Source organism: Lipotes vexillifer, unplaced genomic scaffold, assembly GCF_000442215.2.
Source record: "Lipotes vexillifer unplaced genomic scaffold, Lipotes_vexillifer_v1.1 scaffold461, whole genome shotgun sequence".
Taxonomy (NCBI): domain Eukaryota; kingdom Metazoa; phylum Chordata; class Mammalia; order Artiodactyla; family Lipotidae; genus Lipotes; species Lipotes vexillifer.
In genome coordinates, this window is record NW_006799479.1 from 1,361,593 (window position 1) to 1,383,376 (window position 21,784).

The 21,784-nt window shown below is 33.7% G+C and overlaps 1 protein-coding gene across 1 annotated transcript in view; it reads left to right on the forward strand.

Annotated features, from left to right (window-relative positions):
* LRRC40 (leucine rich repeat containing 40) overlaps positions 1 to 21,784 on the forward strand; it is a 57,229-nt gene that overhangs the window by 11,886 nt on the left and 23,559 nt on the right. Inside the window, exons 2-7 of the mRNA XM_007471648.1 lie at positions 7,939 to 8,120; positions 10,059 to 10,132; positions 11,287 to 11,416; positions 14,587 to 14,710; positions 18,316 to 18,458; positions 20,849 to 21,021. Of these exons, the coding sequence (XP_007471710.1) occupies positions 7,939 to 8,120; positions 10,059 to 10,132; positions 11,287 to 11,416; positions 14,587 to 14,710; positions 18,316 to 18,458; positions 20,849 to 21,021 (826 nt within the window). The remainder of the gene's footprint in view (positions 1 to 7,938; positions 8,121 to 10,058; positions 10,133 to 11,286; positions 11,417 to 14,586; positions 14,711 to 18,315; positions 18,459 to 20,848; positions 21,022 to 21,784) is intronic.

Genomic DNA, 21,784 nt, shown 5'->3' on the forward strand with positions numbered 1-21,784 from the left:
TGAATCAACCTAAAGCTGCAACTGAGTTAATGCCTTCCATATAACTTTTTAATTTTACTTTTGTGTGTGTGTGTGTGTGTGTGTGTGTGTGTGTGTTCAACTTTAAAGATAGCCTCAAAGTGACACTATAATATTATGGTTTTATCAATTTGGAATTCTTTGTTTAATGTAATGAGGCCATTGGTGGCCATACATAAACTACTGTGGAGAAAATTGGAATGTTTATCAATGAGCTTTCCCGGATCCTTTCCAGAGTGACTTGATCTATTGGTTTATTCTTCTAAAGTGCTCATAATTGGGTAGACAGTTTAGTAAATGGCATTTGTAAGATAAACTATTATCAGAATATTACCCTGCATCTAGCAAAAGCCTTTTGTACTGCTGTTACTGGATTCTAGCATTTAAGTGACAGTAGGGCCCTCTCATTTAATCAACAAGGAAACTGGGGACCAGAGATACTAGGTTACTGACTAGTTTGATTAGTTATACAGTTTAAACCAGAGCCTTAGGTCCCTGACTCTTTGGTCAGTGTTTGCCCATGATGCTATACTGTGTATCATAGTTGAATATATTTACAATCTTTTAGAAGATGGTAATCAGCCTAGACTAGATCTAGACTTTAATGGGTATGATTTTCTGCCTTAAGTAAACAGTTATTATTGTATACTGTGCATGATCATTATATTTATGAAACTGTCCAAAGGAGTCAAAAAAATTTTTTAATCTCATGATTTATTGCTCCTATAGTTTACTTGCTACACATTCTTTTATTCATCCATGTAAACACCATTTTAGATGTGTTTTTTATTTCTTCTCTGTTTCTTCACCTACCCACTTGTATCTTCCTCAAATTAGACAGTTCTCTGCTGTCAACCCATTTGTGACTCCCTATTTCTGTAATTAGCTGTTGTCAATGGAAGAGAGAATGAATTGCCCAAAAAAACATGTAAAGAAATCTTTTTTCAGTGTTTGTTAAGGGTCATGCCATCCCTTGTGGAAGTCTCTAGTCACATATGGCTATTTAAATTTTAATTAACCAAAATTAAATAAGATTAAAAATCAAGTTCTTCAGTCACTTTAGCCACATTATAAGTGCTCATTGGCCATATGCAGCTAGTGGCTACCATATGAAATAGGGCAGATACGGGATATTTCCATTATTGCACAAAGTTCTGTTGGGTAGTGCTGCTTAAGGGTATTATCTACCCTGTGAGAAACATATATATGTGTGTGTGTGTGTGTGTGTGTGTGTGTGTGTGTGTGTGTGTGTGTGTGTGTGTGTGTATATATATATATATATGTATACATATATATACACATACACATATACACACTTTATTGTTTTTATTCATTCACATATATACATATGTGTATGTATGCATTCATAAGATTGTCTTGATATATTACATCATCTATATTTAAAAAATTTTCACTCATTGTCTTCAGTTATCTTTATTGGGGTATAATTTACAAACAGTATGTACATTCATTTTAAGTGTATAGTTTAATGAGTTTTGACAAATATATACAGTTGTGTAACCTCTACCAAAGTCAAGATAAAGAACATTTCCAGTACTTGAAAAGTTCCCCTTGCTGTCAGTCTACCCCCATTGCTAGCTCCATGGAACCAGTGGTCTGCTTTTTGTCAGTATAAATTAGCCTCTTCTAGAATTTAATTCAAATAGAATTATACATTTGCAATTTTTCCGTGTTAGGCTTCTTTTGCTTAGTATAATGTTTTTTGTGTTAGGCTTCTTTTGCTTAGTATAATGTTTTTTGAGGGTCATCCATATTGTTTACAAAAGTAGTTCCTTTTTATTGTTGAACAGTAATAGTCCATTGTATGTATGTATTTCAGTTTGTTTATCCATTTATCTGTTGAGTTGTGTTTAGCTTTTGGCTATTATGAATAAAACTGCTTATGAGTTTTCAAGTACAGTCTTTGTATAGACATATGTTATCATTTCTGTTGAGTTAAATACCTGAGAGTGGAATCGCTGGACATATAATAATAAGTGCATATTTAACTTTATAAGAATTCACCAAACTGTTTGTCCCTAGTAACATGAGAGATTCAGTTGCCACACATCATTACCAACACTTTGTATTGTCATTATTTTTAACATTAGCCATTCTTGTGGTTGTGTTACAGTATCTCCTTATGGTTTTATTTACATTTCCTTGATGATTAATGATGTTGAGTATCTTTTCAACTGCTCATTAGTTTTTTGTATATCTTTTGCCAAGTGTTCATATTTTTTGTCTATTATTAATTGGGCTGTTTGTCTTCCTGAGTTATAAGACTTTTTATATTCTGGGGATGCAAGTCCTCAGATATATTTTATATCTATATTGGTATCTATCTAATATATTCTCCCAGTCTGTGGCTTGCCTAATTTTTTGAACAATTTCTTTAGAAAAACATAAGAGTTTTTAATTTTGATGAAGTCCAGTTTATCAATTTTTTTCTTTTATGATTGTACTTTTTCTATATTGAGAAATTTTACCCATCCCAAGGCTGTGAAGATTTTCTCCTCTGCTTTCTTATAGAATTTTTATAGTTTTATCTTTTACATTTAAGTCTGTCCTCTACTTGGCATTAATTTTAGAGTGTGTCACAAGGTAAAGGTTGAGGTTCATTTTTTATCTATATGAACATTTGTTTAAAAGACTTCCTTTCTTATTAAATTATTTTGGCAACTTTGTTGAATATTAACTGACATTATTTTATTGCCTGGAATATTTTCTGAGCTCATTTTTTTTTTTTTCCTGTTGGTCTATATGTCTGTCCTTATATAAGCTTTATGGTAAAAATTAAAATCAACTACTGTTAAGTCCTTTCGCTTTCTTCTGTTTCAAAATTGTTTAATCTATTTTAGTTCTTTTGCATTTCAGTATACATTTTAGAATTAGCTTGTTAGTTTCTACAGAAAGGCCTTCTGGGATTTTGATTAGGATTGTACTGAATCTATAAGTCACTTTGAGAAGTGACATCTTAAAAATATTGAGTCTTCAAGCTGTAACGTGGTATATTTCTCTACTTATCTAGACCTTCTTTAAGTTTTCACAGCAAAAACCACAGGTCTTTCATATATTTTGTATTTTCATACCATAGGTTTTGCATATATTTGTTAAATTTAACACTGAGTATTTCATGGTTTTAGATGTTATGTCTTGTAAATCTTTAAGCATTTAAGAATGTTTTCAGTTACTGATTGCTAATATGTAGAAACACAATTGATTTTTGTATATTAAGCTTGAAGTCTGTGACCTTTCTAAACTCATTACATTTAATTTTTTTTGTACCTTTCTTAGGATTTTCTATATAGATGTTCATGTCTGCTAATAGAGACAGTTTTACTTCTTCCTTTTCAATCTCAATGGCTTTTATTTATTTTTCTTGCCTTGTTGCATTAGTCAGAACTGCTAGTAAAATATTGACACAGTAAGAATGGGCATCCTCACTTTGTACCCAATTTTAGAGAGTAAGCACTGAGTTTTTCACCATTAAGTATATTGTTAGCTGTAGATTTTTCAAAGATACCCTTTATCAGGTTGAAGGAGTTCCCTTTCATACCTAGTTTTTTGAGAGTTTTTATCTTGAATGAATGTTGAATTTTGTCAGATGCTTTTTTTTTATACATTCCTTGACAGTCATATTGTGTTACTCTTTTTCTGTTAATATGGTCAACTGCATTGATTCATTTTCAAATGTTAAAGCAGCCTTGCATTCCTTATATAAATCACTTGGTCATGGTGTTTAGATTTGGTTTTTGGTTTTTGGCTTTTTTTCCCCCCCTTTCAATGTCTTTGATTTTGGTATCAGAGTAGTGCTGGCTTTATAAAATGAGCTGGGAATTTTTTTTTCCTCTATTTTCTGAAACAGTCTGTAGAATCAGTATCATTTCTGCTCTAAGTGTCTGTAGAATTCACCAGTGAAGCCATCTGGGCCTGGAGTTTTCTTTGTGGGAATGTTTTAAATAGCAAGTTTAATTTCTTTGATAGATATAATGTGCTTTATTGTGATTTATAAGAAATATATATATTTGGTCATTCAGATGACCAAAATATATTTCTCAGAGATATTTGGTCTTCATCCATAGTTCCTAGCCCACAGCTCCCAAAACTCTTGGAATTTCCTGAATAATAAGAGCAATGGGAGCATCCTTTGTTATAATATTTGTTTTTTTTTGTCCTCAGTTCCTGAAAAACAAAAACAAAACCCCCCAAAAACTGCTTCAGAGCCATAAAAGTTAAATGGTGTCTTGTTAACAAGACTTTAGTACCACAAGTGAATTTATGTTAATGAAAGTGACTTTTGCAAAACACCTAAGGGTGGATGGAGGCTGTTTGCCAGGAGAACTAACCACAGATAGAATCAGAATCAGAAACCCTGATTCTGGGGAGGAGAGAGGGGATAGAGGTTGAATCAATCACCAATGGCAAATGAGTTAATCAATCATGCCTATGTAATGAAGCCTCTGTAAAAACCAGAAAAGGAGAGGGTTCTGAGAGCTTCCACATTAGGGAACCGGTATGCTCTCATGTGCCATTGTGCCGGACCACGAGCTCTACAAGGATGGAAGCTCCCTTTTTCAGGCCTTGCCCTATGTATCTCTTCATCTGGTTGTTGGTTTGTATCCTTTAATATGGTTCGTAATAAATCTGTAACTAGTGAGTAAATGGGTTTTCCTGAGTTCTGTAGGCCATTCTAGCAAATTAACTGAACCCAAGGAGGGAGTCGTGGGAACCTCTGATTTATAGCCAGTTGATGAGAAGTACTGGTAATAAGCTGGGCTTGTGACTGGCCTCTGAAGTGGAGGGCAGTTTTGTGGGACTGAGCCCTTGTGGAATCTGATTCTATGTCCCCTAGTAGTGTCAGAGTTGAGACACCAGGAGGGTGTCTGAGAATTGATTGTGTGGGGAACATGCACACTGGAATTGGGTCCAGGAACCCTTTCAAAAGGCTACTCAGATTTCCTATTGCTGTTGTGCTTTTTTTTTCCCCCTTTGAAGGAATTTGTCCATATCCTCTAAGTTGTTGAATGTATGGATATAAAGTTGTTCATCATATTCCCTTATCCTTTTTTTAAAAAATAAATTTATTTATTTATTTTTAGGGTCTTCGTTGCTGCACGTGGCTTTCTCTAGTTGCAGTGAGTGGGGTGGGAGGGGATACTTTTCATTGTGCACGGGCTTCTCACTGTGGTGGCTTCTCTTGTTGCAGAGCATGGGTTCTAGGCACGGGCTTCAGTAGTTGTGGAACACAGGCTCATTAGTTGTGGCTCACGGGCTCAGTGTTGTAGCTCATGGGCTCTAGAGCACAGGCTTAGTAGTTGTGCACAGGCTTAGTTGCTCCATGGCATGTGGGATCTTCCCGGACCAGGGCTCGAACCCATGTCCCCTGTACTGGCAGGCGGATTCTTCACTGCGCCACCAGGGAAGCCCCTTCCCTTATCCTCTTAACATCTGTAAGATTGGTAATGATATTCCCACTTTCAAAGAACTGGGTATTGGTTTTATTGCTTTTTATCTATTACCATATTTGTTTTCTATGTCATTGATTTCTACTCTTTTTTTGTTTACTTTGGGTTTACTTTGTACTTTTCTGTCTTCCTAAGATTGTAGTCTAGATCATTGTGAGATGGGACTATATATGAGCAAGATTGGCCATGAGTTGATAACTGTTAAATGTGGGCGGTGGGTACGTGGAGCATTATTTCATTATACTATTTTTTAATTTATGTATATATTTGACATATAACTTTAAAAATTACATAAAGCAAATAAATCTAACTCCATAGTAATTTTTTTTCACATTTATATGCCTATTGACATTTATTTTTTACCTGGTAGTTTCTGTTTTGTGAATTGGTAAGCTACTTTTAGGATGGCTCCACTGAATTCCTCAATAATTAGGACAATATACCTTTCAGTGGTTCTTCATATTTGTGGGGAGAGAAGAAAAGTGACATGAATCTTGGTGCTATAAACTCTTGAAGAAATTGAGATATTTCACAAACAATGGGGAAAAGAATGGGCAGTAAGTCAGTGTTTATGGAAAAGCAAATTGATACATATTTAATAACAGCAGTATAGTATCAACAATTATCCATCCCGTGATAGTTCCTCCAAAGACAAATTTGGTTAACCAAAATATCTGAAGTAATAATGATAAAATTGTAACATTCATTTAGTGTAGTTCATGGGTAGCAGATATTTTTGTTGTGTTGTATACAAATTTCTTGTGTTCTCCACCTTCCTCACAAAAGAAGATATTTTCTATTACATTGCCTTTTAAGTATAATCGTCTTAATGTACCTATGTACATGTAGGTGTTAAAGAGAAAAATATATGCACAATGCTCTACATATTTTCTTTAGGAGTAGACTTGTGCATATCACATAGCTTCTTCCATACATTTTTGTTTTGTTTTGTATTGTTTTGTCTTGCCTTGTTTTTTGTTGTTGTTGTTCTTATTCTGGAGCTTTTTGTTGGTGAGCCAAATTGGTATGGCACATTTGTAACTTATTTTTGCTTAAGGGTAACATTGATTTTTAGTCAAATACATAAATGTACCCATTTCTATTGACTCATTTGGTGTCAGTAACTTCACGTGCTAGTGCTGGGCTGATGTGTGTTTCTCATTCCCACTCAGTCATCCATATCTACCCACCAAAATAATAATAACAACAACAGTGAAGATACATTTTATACTGCTTTTGTGCTCAAAGAGTTGGAAAGAGAAAGAGTGGCTTCTTTGCTTTGCTTTAAAAATAAACCTCTGTCCATAAACATGGGTGGATTTTCATCCTGTTTTATTCCCATTTGCTGGGGATTAATTGATAGAAGAGTAGAGAAATGCAGATTGCTTAGGCAGAGAGAAGGGTAGGAAAGGGATCTTATAATTTATTCTAATACAAATATAGGTACCTCATTTTTTTTGAGTGAACGGATTTCAGGAACTTTGCTTTGCTTCTGTAAAACCATTGTATTGGATTACTTGATCTGATTGTGTCCTGAACGTGAAACTTTGACCACACCTTTCCATTTAATGTCATTTTAAAATGATAGTAACTGTAAGGCATAACCAATGGTTGCCTTGATTAATATTAGCTAAAGTTCTAGATCATACCCATATATCGTCCTACTGGTATCAAGGAATGAAGGACTATTTAAAATAGTTCTGCTATAGCACTAGAGCAAGTTAATATTTTCTAGAGCTTCAAGTGTTATAGTGATAAACCTGGACTCTTTCTGTTTAACTTGAACAGTCTTATTTGCAGTGTCAAAGGAATTGCTGTATATGCTGCAACAGAAGTAATACAATGTTGTGTGATGGGATAAGAAATACAATTGCACGTCAGATAAAATAGAAAGCAGCTACCAGAGTCAGATATACCTTACAAATATTCACTGAGAAGCAAGACAATTTAGTTTTTCCAGGGTTTAAATCCCATCTAGCTATATAACTCTGGGTAAATGATACATTCTCTGTGCCCCATTTTTCTCATCTGTAAAGTGAAAATAACACCTACCTCATGGAGTTGCTATGAGATATAAATGAGTTAGTTTAAATGTTGATTTCCATACGTTCTTTGTTATGGTAGCATAATGGTAGAGCCCATTCTTTATTTGTCTTGTATATCTAACCACTATGTGCTGTGCAGGGAAGGTATATAGTAAATATAGTTGAATGAAGATAAGAGTGAGATCTAATATGAAAAATACGTATCCAATATTCTGTTTTAGAATAAAATCAACTTCCACTGTAATGTAGTTGTAATTCATTGCTATTTGTTTGATTTATTTGAAAGTGTTTTTTTAGTGTTTCAGAAACTTCTTTTCAGTAGATAAGCAGAATAGCTGTTGTAAACATGTGTACTTAGTATCTCCCTTCTTTTTTTTTTTTTTTTGGTGTGGTGGTGGTGGAAATAGTGCCTCAGTGTGTTTGGAGAATAAATGTGGATATCCCTGAAGAAGCTAATCAGAATCTTTCATTCAGTGCTACTGAGCGATGGTGGGAACAGACAGATTTGACCAAACTAATCATATCAAACAATAAACTTCAGTCACTTACTGATGACCTCCGTCTCCTTCCTGCACTGACTGTTCTTGATGTAAGTTGACTGATTATAAATATGGATCTTCGTCTGAAGAGACTCTAAAGCTAAATTTAGGCTTTGAGAAATAGAAGACCCATGTTCAACCGGTAGAGTGCAAGGAAGAATAACAAATTACTGTGTTCGGCATAGCATAATGGTTGAGTGCAGAGTCAGAACATCAGGCTTCAAATTTTGACTCTGCCACTTGATAGCTGTGTGATCTCAGGAAAGTTACCTCTTTGTGCTTCAGTTTCCACATTTATAAACTGAGACTGGTACTACTATCTGTTTTTAAAAATTGTTCTTTGAATTAAATGAGTTAATGCCTACAGACAGAATTGGTATTTAACAAGTGGTTGCTGCTGCTCGTCTTTTTTTTTATTGCTATTATTACTTTTTTTTTTTTCCTGCGGTACGCGGGCCTCTTACTGTTGTGGCCTCTCCCGTTGCGGAGGCTGCGGACACGCAGGCTCAGCGGCCACGGCTCATGGGCCCAGACGCTCCGTGGCATGTGGGATCTTCCCGGACCGGGGCACTAACCCGTGTACCCTGCATCGGCAGGTGGACTCCCAACCACTGCGCCACCAGGGAAGCCCTATTGCTATTATTTTTATCATCATTATTATTGTAGGTGTTAAAGCAAGTATTTAATATTGTTTTGTTTTTTGTTTTTGGTTCTTTTTTTTTTGGTTTTGGGGGGGGGGGTTTTGGTAACTTATCTCCAAGACTGACTTGAATTATTGGGCTTAAATTTTTGTATGTTTATTCAGGGAGTATGTTTTTTTTTTTTTTTTTAGGTTCCGTGTATATGTGTTAGCATTCCGTACAACAGCAAGTGTCATACCGTATATTATGACACTTGTTTTTCTTTGGTTTCTTTTTTTTAATCAGGGCAGAGGAGTGGGGGGGGGGTTGAGTGAGGACTCAGGGTCCCTATCTCTTTCTTTCATGAAATATTTCAAATAAACGGTAAGTATAGAAAAGCTGAGAAGCACCCATGTACCCACCCCAATCCCCCCATTTCGTATAAAGGCTAAAATTTCCCAAGTTTCCTCAGCCTTTGTAAAGCAGATCTTTCAGATGTAAGTGAAAATTCCTGCCCACGACTCCTAACTTTCATTCATTCATTTCATTTCATTGCCAATGTATGAGCACGGGGTTTGTTATCCCTATGCACGTTTTATCCATGCTCCTACTGATACACACTTAAACTGTTCCCGAGTTTTCACAGCAGACACCGCCCACTATTGTACCTATCTCCTGGGATCCTCCCGGACCGGGGCACGAACCTGCGTCCCCTAGCATCGGCAGGTGGACTCTCAACCACTGCGCCACCAGGGAAGCCCAGGGACTGTTTTTAATCCCTAGTTGCCATGTCATGAGTAGTTTATTTCATAATCTACAGACTTCTGATATACTTTACTTAGGATCATCAAAAATCTTCCATTTCATGTCTGAAAAAGTTGGATGTAGTCAGATTTCTAGAGAAGTTTTTGTTTTCTTCATTTGTTAAATGAATGAATTGGCATAAGTGTTCTCTTAAAGGTTCCATGTACCTTGAAAGCAATATGATTCTGTAAGAACATGAGAGAAGTCTCCCTCCTCATTTATTTTTTGTAAATGTTGACATAAATCATACCATCAGAGGGCTGTTAGTTTCTGACCTTGTCATCTCTCATTTGAGATTGAAGTTCCACTCAGTGAGGGGAAGTTTGTTTTTTTTTTAACTGTAGTATTTTAAAATTGATCTCTTATCACTTCATGATTTATTAGCAGCAGTTTGGTCAATTTCAAGCTCCTTTTTCTTTTCTATACTCAAAACAAATTACCAATAGCCCAGCTATGCTTTTGAGCTAGAATAATGAGACTATCATCAGAGAATATTGTACAATAGCAAAGCTCATGGTTAATTATAAGACTAAGATATTGACTGTGTCTTTTAATAACTTTTAGATACATGATAATCAGCTGACATCCCTTCCTTCTGCTCTAAGAGAGTTAGAAAATCTTCAGAAACTTAATGTCAGGTAAAATTTAAACTTATTTCAGTATTGCTAGTATAAGGGTGTAAATCTAACATTTAAAAATTTTTTTTTTCAAACACTTTTTCTAACATGTAAAAAATGTTTTGTATTACCTCAGAAAGTGATTAAGCAGAATAATAATTTTAAGTTTTAATTCTCAGATTATTTTATTTTTTGTTTTAGAATTGCCTGCATGTTTTCTGGTTTTACAAATTTAAGGCCAGTTGATTTTTTTAAAAATACTTTTTATTTTTATGAAATAATTTTTAGTGGTTATATGAGGAAAATTTCATGTTTTCGATATTAGTAGTTTTTAAACTTTTCTGAGGACTCCTGGGATTCCATGGGTATGCGTCTGGTACTCACTGATATGTACATGGGAAGCCAGGTGGCTAAGGCCCTAGGTAACTCTTTGCCCTTCAGTACACACTCAGACTTTCAAGAAAAATAACTGCCTTATATGTTATATATACACAGGGGGAAAGGGATTAGGGAAGATTTAATTTAGGAGAAAAAAATGAAAAAGTTTAAGTGTTCAAAACATAGTTTGAAAAGCTGGGGCTTATAAAATAGATATAAATCTATCTATCACAGCATGATAAAGTTGCAGTTTTCTGGAGTTAACTGGTTTGAGGGAGAACAGTTCCTCAAATAACAGTCCTTATTTGGTGAAAAATAAGACTGGAGTTGCATATTGCATTCATCTGGACATGCCAGGCCCTCAAACAGAAATAGCTATTTTTGTCTTGAGTGCTATGTTGAAACCTAATCCCCATGTAAAATGTGACTTCATTGTCGTGTCTGTATGTGCACATCTTTGTCAAAATTCTAAACCTCATATGCAGTGTAAAAATTATAGCCCAAGGTATTCATTTATATGTAAAATCAAGTTGATTAAAAGGAACCAATCAAAAGTTCACAAATTATATGTTTGGTTAAAAACCTTTATTTCTTTGAAACTCTCAATTTGATTACTTTAGATTGCTGTCATTTTAATGGGTGTGTACTTTTAGGATGTAAAGTTTGTAAGTACTTAAAATTAGTAACCTTACTTCATTTTTTTTAATGAGCCCAGGTAGTTGATTAGCAAAAATGCCTTTATAAATATTTATTGTGTTGTCACCAAATTGTTCAGCATTTGTTTTATCAATCAATAGCCATAACAATCTGAAAATACTCCCTGAAGAAATTACAAATCTAAGAAACCTGAAGGGCCTATATCTCCAGCATAATGAACTAACTTGCATACCAAGGGGATTTGAACAACTTTCCAACTTAGAAGATTTAGTAAGTTTTGATTTTGCAATATTTATATAATTTGGGGCTGGTGGGATTTTTTATTAGGCTGAAAAATTGGATGTATGATTGAAATCATGGTTACATGGGCAGCTGATTGTATGACTAGATTATCAGAAACAGTGAATTACAATTAGAATGCTAAATTAGTAATTGTAAATTTGATTTTCTTACGTTTTTCTTATGAAGGAAATCACCTTAGATTTTAATTTAGGAATAGAGTTTGGGAAAGGAGCCATTGAGGATGACTTTGTTATTCAGAGGCTTTTATGGCTTAGCATAGAGGAAAGGTGTTTTTAGTGTATACCAATTCCCTTTTTTATCTCCATTTTCATTTCCTCCTCTGTAGCCCTTATGGCCCTTTTGTCCTCTGAGTGTCCAGATAATGCCTTCAGGGCCTGTTTTTTCTACCCTATTTTTCAAAATTGCCATATTTCTTAGTAAAAATTTTTATTCTATCCATTTCACATCTTAAATAGAGATAACCATAAAGCAATGCAAGTATTATTTTAGTCATATTGTTAAGAATAATACAAACAATAGGCACTTTGCTATACCTATAGCATATTACTATATTTGCTATACATATAGTATATTACATATTACTTTGCTATAACACATAGCAAAGTAGATAGTTTTATCCCCATTACAGATAAGAAACTAAGACTTGTAAAAAACAAAAGAATAACTCATCCAAAGTCATATAACTAATATGTAAGGAATTTAGGAATTTAACATAAAATAATCTGACTTCAAAGTGTATCCTTTTTTTTGTTCCCCCACTTTACCACGGAAGAAGTAAGACTCTACTGTAAGGTATCCTATCTGAAAGACTTCAGCTGTATTCGATCAGATGTTCTAATATAAATCTCTACCCCACATAGTTATTTCATGTTACATTCTTGTTCTAGTCACAATTACATGTTTTGAAAAACTCATTAGTTATCTTAGCCTTAAAGTTTATTTTTTATTCAAGGAAAAATTGCTTCTTTTACTTATTTTTTTCTTGATATTCCACCCATCTGCACCAGTGTTTGAAATCAAAGTACATACTCTCTTCAACCATTTCTTCAGTAGCTCTTTGTTTTTCAATCTGATCAGATTGGAAATAAGGTTTGGAAAGTAAAAGGCATAGGTAGGTGAAATGAGTGGTAAAGGAAGGAGCCATCTGATTTCCTTATAAAATTTGCTGGTAAAAGACAGCAATTGATTTAAAAAGAAGAAGAAAAAAAAACTAGTAGAAAGCTTAAAGGAAACCTAATAAACTTTCCTTATGGGTTCCCAGATAGTCATTGCATAATGAAAGGATGCTTCAGCTGAGAACTGTGTTCTTAAGGACTCATTATCAAATAAATCATAAATGTGAGCAACAATATATTAAAACATTAAAAGTAAAAGATCTATAATAATTTAAGCTAGTAATATTTCTTAAAGTTATATAAAAACTGCTTAACACAATGGTACTAAATAAATAATGAAGAAATGACTTAGCATAAATAATGATTAATTTATATGCACTGTACTTATTTTATATCTAATTTAGTTATTAACTGTAGTAATTAAATATTTATTAGCAATTCTGTTGTTTTGGGTTCTTTAAAACTTCTTAAGAATTTGCGAATCGTCTCTTTATCAGAAACTTTTTTTATTTTTAGCTTTTGATATTGGAATAATTTTAGATTTACAGAAAAGTTGTAAAGATAGTACAGAGAGATCCCATATATCCTTCACCCACCTTAATGGGCAAACTTTTTTTTTTTTTTTTGCGGTACGCGGGCCTCTCACTGCTGTGGCCTCTCCCATTGTGGAGCACAGGCTCCGGATGCGCAGGCTCAGCGGCCGTGGCCCACGGGCCCAGCCGCTCCGCGGCATGTGGGATCTTCCCGGACCGGGGCACGAACCCATGTCCCCTGCATCGGCAGGCGGACTCTCAACCACTGCGCCACCAGGGAAGCCCTAATGGGCGAACATTTTACATAACTATGGGATATTTGTAAAAACTAAGAAATTAACATTGGTACAATATTACTATCTAAACTACAGATTTTATATTTTCCCAGTTTTTCTACCAATGTCCTTTTTTTTGTTCCAGGATCCAATCCAGAATACTACATTGCATTTAGTGTCAGTAACTTTTGATATTACTAAATATTTATTTATTAGTAATTTGTTGATTCTTAGACCTTAGAGTATTTGAGTTGTATATTTTATATTGATGTTGTAGATTATGATAATGTTATTTTATGTTGTTATAATAACAGTATGTTTTAAAAACACTGATCTAGCATTTTTCCTTTTTCAGTCTTAATTTATTTGGAGTTACAGTTGTTTAATGTTAGACTAAATCATAGTCTTCAGAGAACAGTTCCTTTAAGTCATTTTTTTCTTATTCATTGTTGCCACTTGCCTTACCTAACAGTTTGATGATAGCTGGTGTAGTACTTATATCTGATTTGAATGTTGTAAGAAGAATACCTGATTCATAACATTGTCTTTTAAAGGGAGTGTCAAAAAAATATTCTGTCATAAAAGACAAAACAGAAACAAAGACTTAAAGCAACATCAAGGTATAGAGATTAATTAGGCAAGCTTGAATGAGTGAAAACTAGAGAGTAGAGTAGACTTCTGTACTTAGTTAAAGCAGACTTGCTGAGGTCAGCAGAACCAAGAGGGAATATTTTTTTCCTCCCAAATTAAAATGGCCATTTTTTTTCAGCTTACTTTTTTTTCTTCCAAGAATTTTTCTTTCTTGCAAAGATGTTTTTCATTTCATATTACAGTTTAACCATACAGTTTGCCTGATTTATCATAGGTACTCAACAAATATTGGTTGAAAAAAATAGATATTTTTTTGAAAACATGATAACATGATACAGCATGACTTAATATTAACAGAAACCTTTGTGTAAAGTATTTTTGAAGTCAGAATTCATTTTAATTCCTCTCTGCTACACTATTAGGCACATAGTAGGCCCACAGAGTATATTGAGGTAATGAATGATGATCTGTGAAATTGTCAGTGAATGAGAGTTACAAAACATATCATCTGTAAATAGTTTTTTTAATGTTGCAGTGCCCTCAAAATTCTGAAACTCCCCTAGGGATCCTTTCTTTTTTTATTTACTTGTTCATTCATTCGCTTTGTCTTTCTCTTTTTAAAGGATCTTTCGAACAATCATCTTACAACTGTTCCTGCTAGTTTTGCTTCTCTGTCCAGCCTGCTGCAACTCAATCTTTCCAGTAATCAACTGAAGAGTTTGCCTGCAGAAATAAGTGGAATGAAAAGTAAATCTTCTCTATTTCAAAAAATAAAAAAATTTGAAGTTGGTGCAACTTACATTTAAAAAAATAAATTTTTTTATAGTTAGTTACAGAGAAGTAAAATAATAGATTTTATGGTGGTAAATGCAAACAATAACCACTAGTTAGATTTTCTCCAGGCCATTGTAGTCTAGCAACTTTGTAAAGAATTACCACCAGGGGACTTCCCTGATGGTCCAGTGGGTAAGACTCTGTGCTCCCAATGCAGGGGGCCCGGGTTCAATCCCTGGTTGGGGACCTAGATCCCGCATGCATGCCGCAACTAAGAGTTCACATGCCGCAACTAAGAAGTCCGCATGCTGCAACTAAGAGTCCACATGCCACAACTAAGATCCTGTGTGCCACAACTAAGACTAGGTGCAGCCTAAATAAATACATAAATAAATAAATAATAAAACAAAACAATAAAAAAAAGAATTACTGCCAGAACAATACTTTGGCATATCAAAAAGAGAAAAAGAAAATAAGATTATAAATTGTGGTAATATTGTATACCTGAGAAATTGATTAAGGTTTTAAGCTATTCTATCTCTTCATTCATTTTATTCAACATTTACTAAGAGGTCATTCCCCTTTCCTAGGTGATGCCACCTATGATACATGGTTATGTTATAGCTGTATCCTCCTTGAGGTCCATAAGTAATAATGCCAAGAGATAGACTAGTTTTGCCCAAATTGTCAATTCTTTTTTAAAAAAAAGTTAAAATTTAGTGGTTCCATTAAAGTTTGCCATTGAACCATTATATTTGGTGTATTGTAGAACTAATATTAAGGGATAAAAAAAACTGAAGGTACATTTCAATATCTTTTAAGTAAGTATACTTAATCATGTTAGAATTCTTGATTTAGAGTCCAAAATCTTCATAGTGATTTTTTTTTTTTTTTGTCTAAAGGCAAACTATTATTATTTCTTAGTTGATGACCACACTGTGTCAGCTGTAGACCTTACTACTCTTTTTTGCTAATCATATATGAGCCTTTTCATTTTTTTACACCTCCCTTTTGTGGAGGAAGTCATAGATGTGATTTCGTACAGTTGATTACAGATTATTTTGCAGTGAACTTGTACAATTGTGCTGTTTGACTTTTTAAAAAATTAATGTATAATTGACTAACAATATTATATTATTTCAGGTGTATAAGATAGTGATATTTTTATACATTACAAAATGATCACTGCTGTTTTACTTTAGATTAATGGTTATTTGTAATTTATAATAGGAATGCATAAATTAAATCTGCCATAAATTGAATTGACATTTCAGGGGAGCCTTTAGTTGTGATACCAGTAGTTGACTCTGCTTGCCTTTGCCATTTTCAATAAAGGTATCAGAAAGTAGAGCTAAACATAAAGTATGATATCTGGAGTGTGTATGTAAGCATTTTTTTTTTCACAGATTGAGTAGAAATATTGAGAGAGAGGAGCAAATATTGAAGTCAATAGAAAAATACTTTGAACTTACAGCAGTTTTTCTAATATACTATATAATTATGCTCAAATGCTTTCTGTCCTTCAGCCATGACAATGATACTTTTAAGCTGTCACCAGTAGGACATTTAGTTATTATTTCACTATTCATGATGAGATTCCAAGAACAGTATCTAACATTTGCATGGTTCTTTGTAACTCAGAATACTTTTAAATATATTATTTTGCTGCCACAGTAGTTCTACAAGTTAGTAGGGATGCATATTATTTACATTTTAAAGATTCAGAAAAAAAGAAAAAAAAAGATTCAGAAACCTAGGCTTAGAAATTATGTAGTAAATTGTAGAGCCAGCATTTGCATCTTCTTACTCCATCCCCATTGCTCTTTTTTTTCACTTTTACTATTCATATTTTTTAATTTATTTTTTATTGAAGTATCATTGATTTACAATGTTGTGTTAATTTCTGCTGTACAGCAAAGTTATACATATATAAACAATCTATTTTTTTTTAAATAGATCTTTACTGGAGTATAATTGCTTCACAATACTGTGTTAGTTTCTCTTGTACACCAAAGTGAATCAGCCATATGCATACATATGTCCCCATATCCCCTCCCTCTTGAGCCTCCCTCCCATCCTCCCTATCCCAGCCCTCTAGGTCATCGCAGAGCACCAAGCTGATCTCCCTGTGCCATGCTACTGCTTCCCACCAGCTAACTATTTTACATTTGGTAGTGTATATAAGTCGATGCTACTCTCACTTCGCCCCAGCTTCCCCCTCCCACCCCGTGTCCTCAAGTCCATTCTCTATGTCTACATCTTTATTCCTGCCCTGCAACTAGGTTCATCAGAACCAATTTTTTTTTTTTTAGATTCCATATATATGCGTTAGCATACGGTATTTGTTTTTATCTTTCTGACTTACTTCACTCTGTAGGACAGACTCTAGGTCCATCCACCTCACTTTCTTCTATGTACTGCTTCTATTCTCAATCAGTGCTCTTAGATGGAAACACTTGTGAAAGCTAGTTTCTAAATTTAAAGCAAACTTGCTTTATAGAATTTATTGGATCTAGGGTGGATCAGATTGTGACATTTTTCTCAGTGATCTAGCCAAATAATACATAAATTATTATAAGTTGAAAGTAGTACTATTAAATTTGTTTTGGAAAGCAGTTAACTTCTTTGAAAAAAACATGAAAGAAATAATTCAGTCTTGAATTATGTTAAAATTGACAGGCTCAAAGTACAGGAAAAAAAAGTTGTAAAATGCATATTGCCTATTCAAACTATAGGGTTGAGAATATATAGTGGAAAATATATGGTGGCCATTGTAAGTGGAAGAATCTGTAATATGGATTAGGGAGAAAACTGCTTATTAAAGTCTTAAGAGAAAGAAGACCTTTACTTTTTTTCCATTTTTGTTTTCTGTTCTGCCTTTTAAGAAAGATCCAGGAGGTGAGAGAGATGCTGCAAGTGAGAACATTCTTCTTGAGCTATCTTATACCTTCTTATCAAGAGTGTTAGCTAAGGTGTTAGCAAAAGAATGTAACTTAAAAAAAATTAGAAGAAGAAAGGAAGGAAAGAAGACAGGGAGAGAGGCAGTATGAGTAGATGAAAGAATAAGAGGGAATACATAGAAATCCATGGGTTTTTGACAGAACATCAGTTGCCTATTTTAAATACAGATGTGTCTAAGCTACTACTGGCCAGAGTTACTTGACATTCTTTCATACGAGTAGTATGCATGTATGTTTACCTTAAACTTTTTCTTTTTAAAGATGTATAATTACTGAGGGAAATAATCTCATAGTATATAGTTTATACATTTTAGCATACTTTAAAGGAGTACTAGAGTACTTTGTTTTTTAAATCTTTACAAAGATGACCTGAACTATTATTAAACATTGATTTTAATATCGTTTCTCTTTAATTATAACTAAATATAAAACATTTTTAGTTTACATTTATGTAATTCAATGGTATTCTAGGATTCTTGATTATTATAGCAGTATAGAACATCACAGGTTTGTAAGTCCTCATGATTACTTACACATTATTTGAATGTATATACAATTATAAACCAATATTTTTTCTCTATTAAAATATCTTTGTGTTTCACTAAATATATATTACAGGATTAAAGCATTTGGATTGTAATTCAAATCTCTTGGAAACTATACCTTCTGAATTGGCTAGCATGGAATCACTAGAATTGCTTTATTTGCGGAGGAATAAATTACGTTTTCTACCAGAATTTTCTTCTTGTAAATTATTAAAGGTACTATTTAGTTGATTATTAAATAACTATACATTTTCTGAAAGTTAATCATGAAAATGAAATTTTAAACGTATTTTACATTGAGAATATGTATTAGTTATGTGTTATTTTTTCCCATATTCCTATTTTTCAGAATTTTAATGACTAAATATATTAATGGTATTGTTAATAATAGATTTTTTTTAAAAAAAGCAGTAATCAATTTTAAAAATAAGAATTTGTCCGTTTCATCTGGAGAGCAGTTTATAACTGGAGAAGTGGTAGATGATGAGACTAACAAAGTAAGTTGGGACCATAGTGCAGGAAACCTGGAATACCAGGAATGAATACATATCTAATTCTATAAATTGCCAACTCATGTTTACCTCATCATAAAGTCTGTTTAAAATTAATTACTTTTTTTGGTATTAAGTGTATAGCATTAACATTGTATTTAAATTTGCTATGCTTTGCTTTCTGTATGTATACTTTTATGCGTTAGTGTTGAGTTTGTTTTGTTTTTTGTTTGTTTTCTGAGTATAGTTGCTTTACAATGTTGTGTTCCTTTCTGCTGTACAGCGAAGTGAGTCAGCTATATGTATGCATATATCTGCTCCCTCTTGGACCTCTCTCCCAGCCCCCGCACCCCGTCACACCCATCTAGGTCATCACAGAGCACCAAGCTGAGCTCCCTGTGCTATACAGCAGGATCCCACTAGCTATCAGTTTTACACATGGTACTGTGTATATGTCAATACTAATCTCCCAATTTGTCCCCCCATCCCCCTCTGTCCACACGTCCATTTTCTATGTCTGCATCTCTTGCTGCCCTGCAAATAGGTTCATCTCTACCATTTTTCTAGATTCCACACATATGCGTTAATATACGATACTTGTTTTTTTTCTTCCTGACTTACTTCACTCTGTATGACAGACTCTAGGTCCATCCACCTCACTACAAATAACTCAGTTTCGTTCCTTTTTATGGCTGAGTAATATTCCATTGTATATATGTACCACATCTTCTTTATCCATTCATCTGTTGATGGACATTTAGGTTGCTTCCATGTCCTGGCTATTGTAAATAGTGCTGCAATGAATATTGGGGTACATGTGTCTTTTTGAATTATGGTTTTCTCAGGGTATATGCCCAGTAGTGGGATTGCTGGGTCATATAGTAGTTGGATTTTTAGTTTTTTAAGGAATCTCTCCATACTGTTCTCCATAGTGGCTGTATCAATTTGCATTCCCAACCAACAGTGCAAGAGGGTTCCCTTTTCACCACACCCTCTCCAGCATTTATTGTTTGTAGATTTTTTTTGATGATCGCCATTCTGACCCACGTGAGATGATACCTCATTGTAGTTTTGATTTGCATTTCTCTAATAATTAGTGATGTTGAGCATCTTTTCATGTGCCTCTTGGCCATCCATCTGTATGTCTTCTTTGGAAAAACGTCTATTTAGGTCTTCCGCCCATTCTTTGATTGGGTTGTTTGTTTTTTTAATATTGAGCTACATGAGCTGTTTGTATATTTTGGAGATTAATCCTTTGTCAGTTGCTTTGTTTGCAAATACTTTCTCCCTTTCTGAGGGTTCTCTTTTCGTCTTATTTATTGTTTCCTTTGCTGTGCAAAAGCTTTTAAGTTTAACATCATACACAAAAATAAACTCAAAACGAATTAAAGACCTAAATGTAAGACTGAACACTATAAAACTCTTGGAGGAAAAGATAGGCAAAACACTCTGACATAAATCACAAAAAGATCTTTTTTGACCCACCCCCTAGAGTAATGAAAATAAAACAAAAATAAACATATGAGACCTAATTAAATTTAAAATCTGTCACACAGCAAAGAAAGCCATAAACAAGAGTTACTTTTAAACAGAATGGTGACAATGATATAAATAACTGAAAAAGTTATCATTTAATAAGATTATCTCATAATCTTAGATTCTGCTAGTGAGAAATCAGTATATATAATAATCACTAATAAAAATGTTGAGTAACAAACATTTATTATAATATAAATAACTTTTTAAACTTGTACTGATTTGTTTTAAAACTTTAATTTTTTATCAGTATAGTTCTTGGATTTGTGTTTTTATTAATTCTATAAATGTAACTACTAAATCATTTCTCTGCTTTGGTTTTATAAACTTTGAACTTTCTTCCAGTTTAAACCTTTAATTAATTTTTAAATTACTAGGAAATTCCTGAAAATTTTCCTTTTTGTCATTTTTCTTTAACTGTAAGATCACTTAAATATAATTAAAAATTTAAGCATCTTAGTAATTAGAAAATTTTCCATGTATTTTTCAATGATTTGAAATCAAGATTTCAATTTTATTTTCATTATCTAGTATAAAGTTGAGTACAGAAATACACATGATTGATCTTTGCTTTTGTAGGAATTACATGTAGGTGAAAACCAGATTGAAATGTTGGGGGCAGAACACCTTAAGCATCTGAATTCTATCCTTGTGCTAGACCTGCGAGATAACAAGTTAAAATCTGTTCCAGATGAAATTACACTCCTGCAATCTTTGGAAAGGCTTGACCTAAGCAACAATGATATTAGTAGGTAAGTTTAAAGATGGAATGAATAAGAAATCATGTCTGTATTTAGTTGTAATTCATCAGTTACAAAAGCATGTAGAGATCTCTTTTGTAAATCGAATTCAATAACTGTTTATTGAGTAGGTATCATGTGTAGACCTACAAAGATTTTGTTCTTGGCAGCAAGCTTAATGTGCTAATGGAATCAGTTACTCCAACTCACTGGGACACAAACTCTACAAATAACTCCTAGATCAGTGCCTGGGTACATACAAGCTGCCTGATAAATATTTGTTGAATTTGTTAAATGACGTAAAGCCGTGGGAGAGATACGAAATACTTTGGGGGTTTAAAGGAGATACAGGAATCACAATTTATTGAGAAGAATCAGGGCAGAGTTTGTGGAAGAAGTAAAATTTTTAGATGATATTATAGAACTGGGACCAGGGTGAAGCAAGTTAATTGCCTAGAGCACAAAATTTAAATGTACTCACAGGGTCATGCATCATTATAGTCCTATCATGTGATCTTTGAAGGATGACCACTATTTTCAAGTGCATGTGTAAGGTGGTCAGAATGACTCATTTGGCAGGAGGAAACTGTGCAAACAAAGCTCTGAAAGTTTAGAAAATAAATTGTAAGTATATATATAGAGAACAGCAAGGAATCGAGTTGAGATGGTAGGGTGCACGAAAGGAGATTGTGAGAATTTAGGTCTTGAAAGATAAGTTGAGGCCATGTGAAAGAGGTCCTTAAAATGCCTGTGAAGAGCCAGTTTTCATTAATTA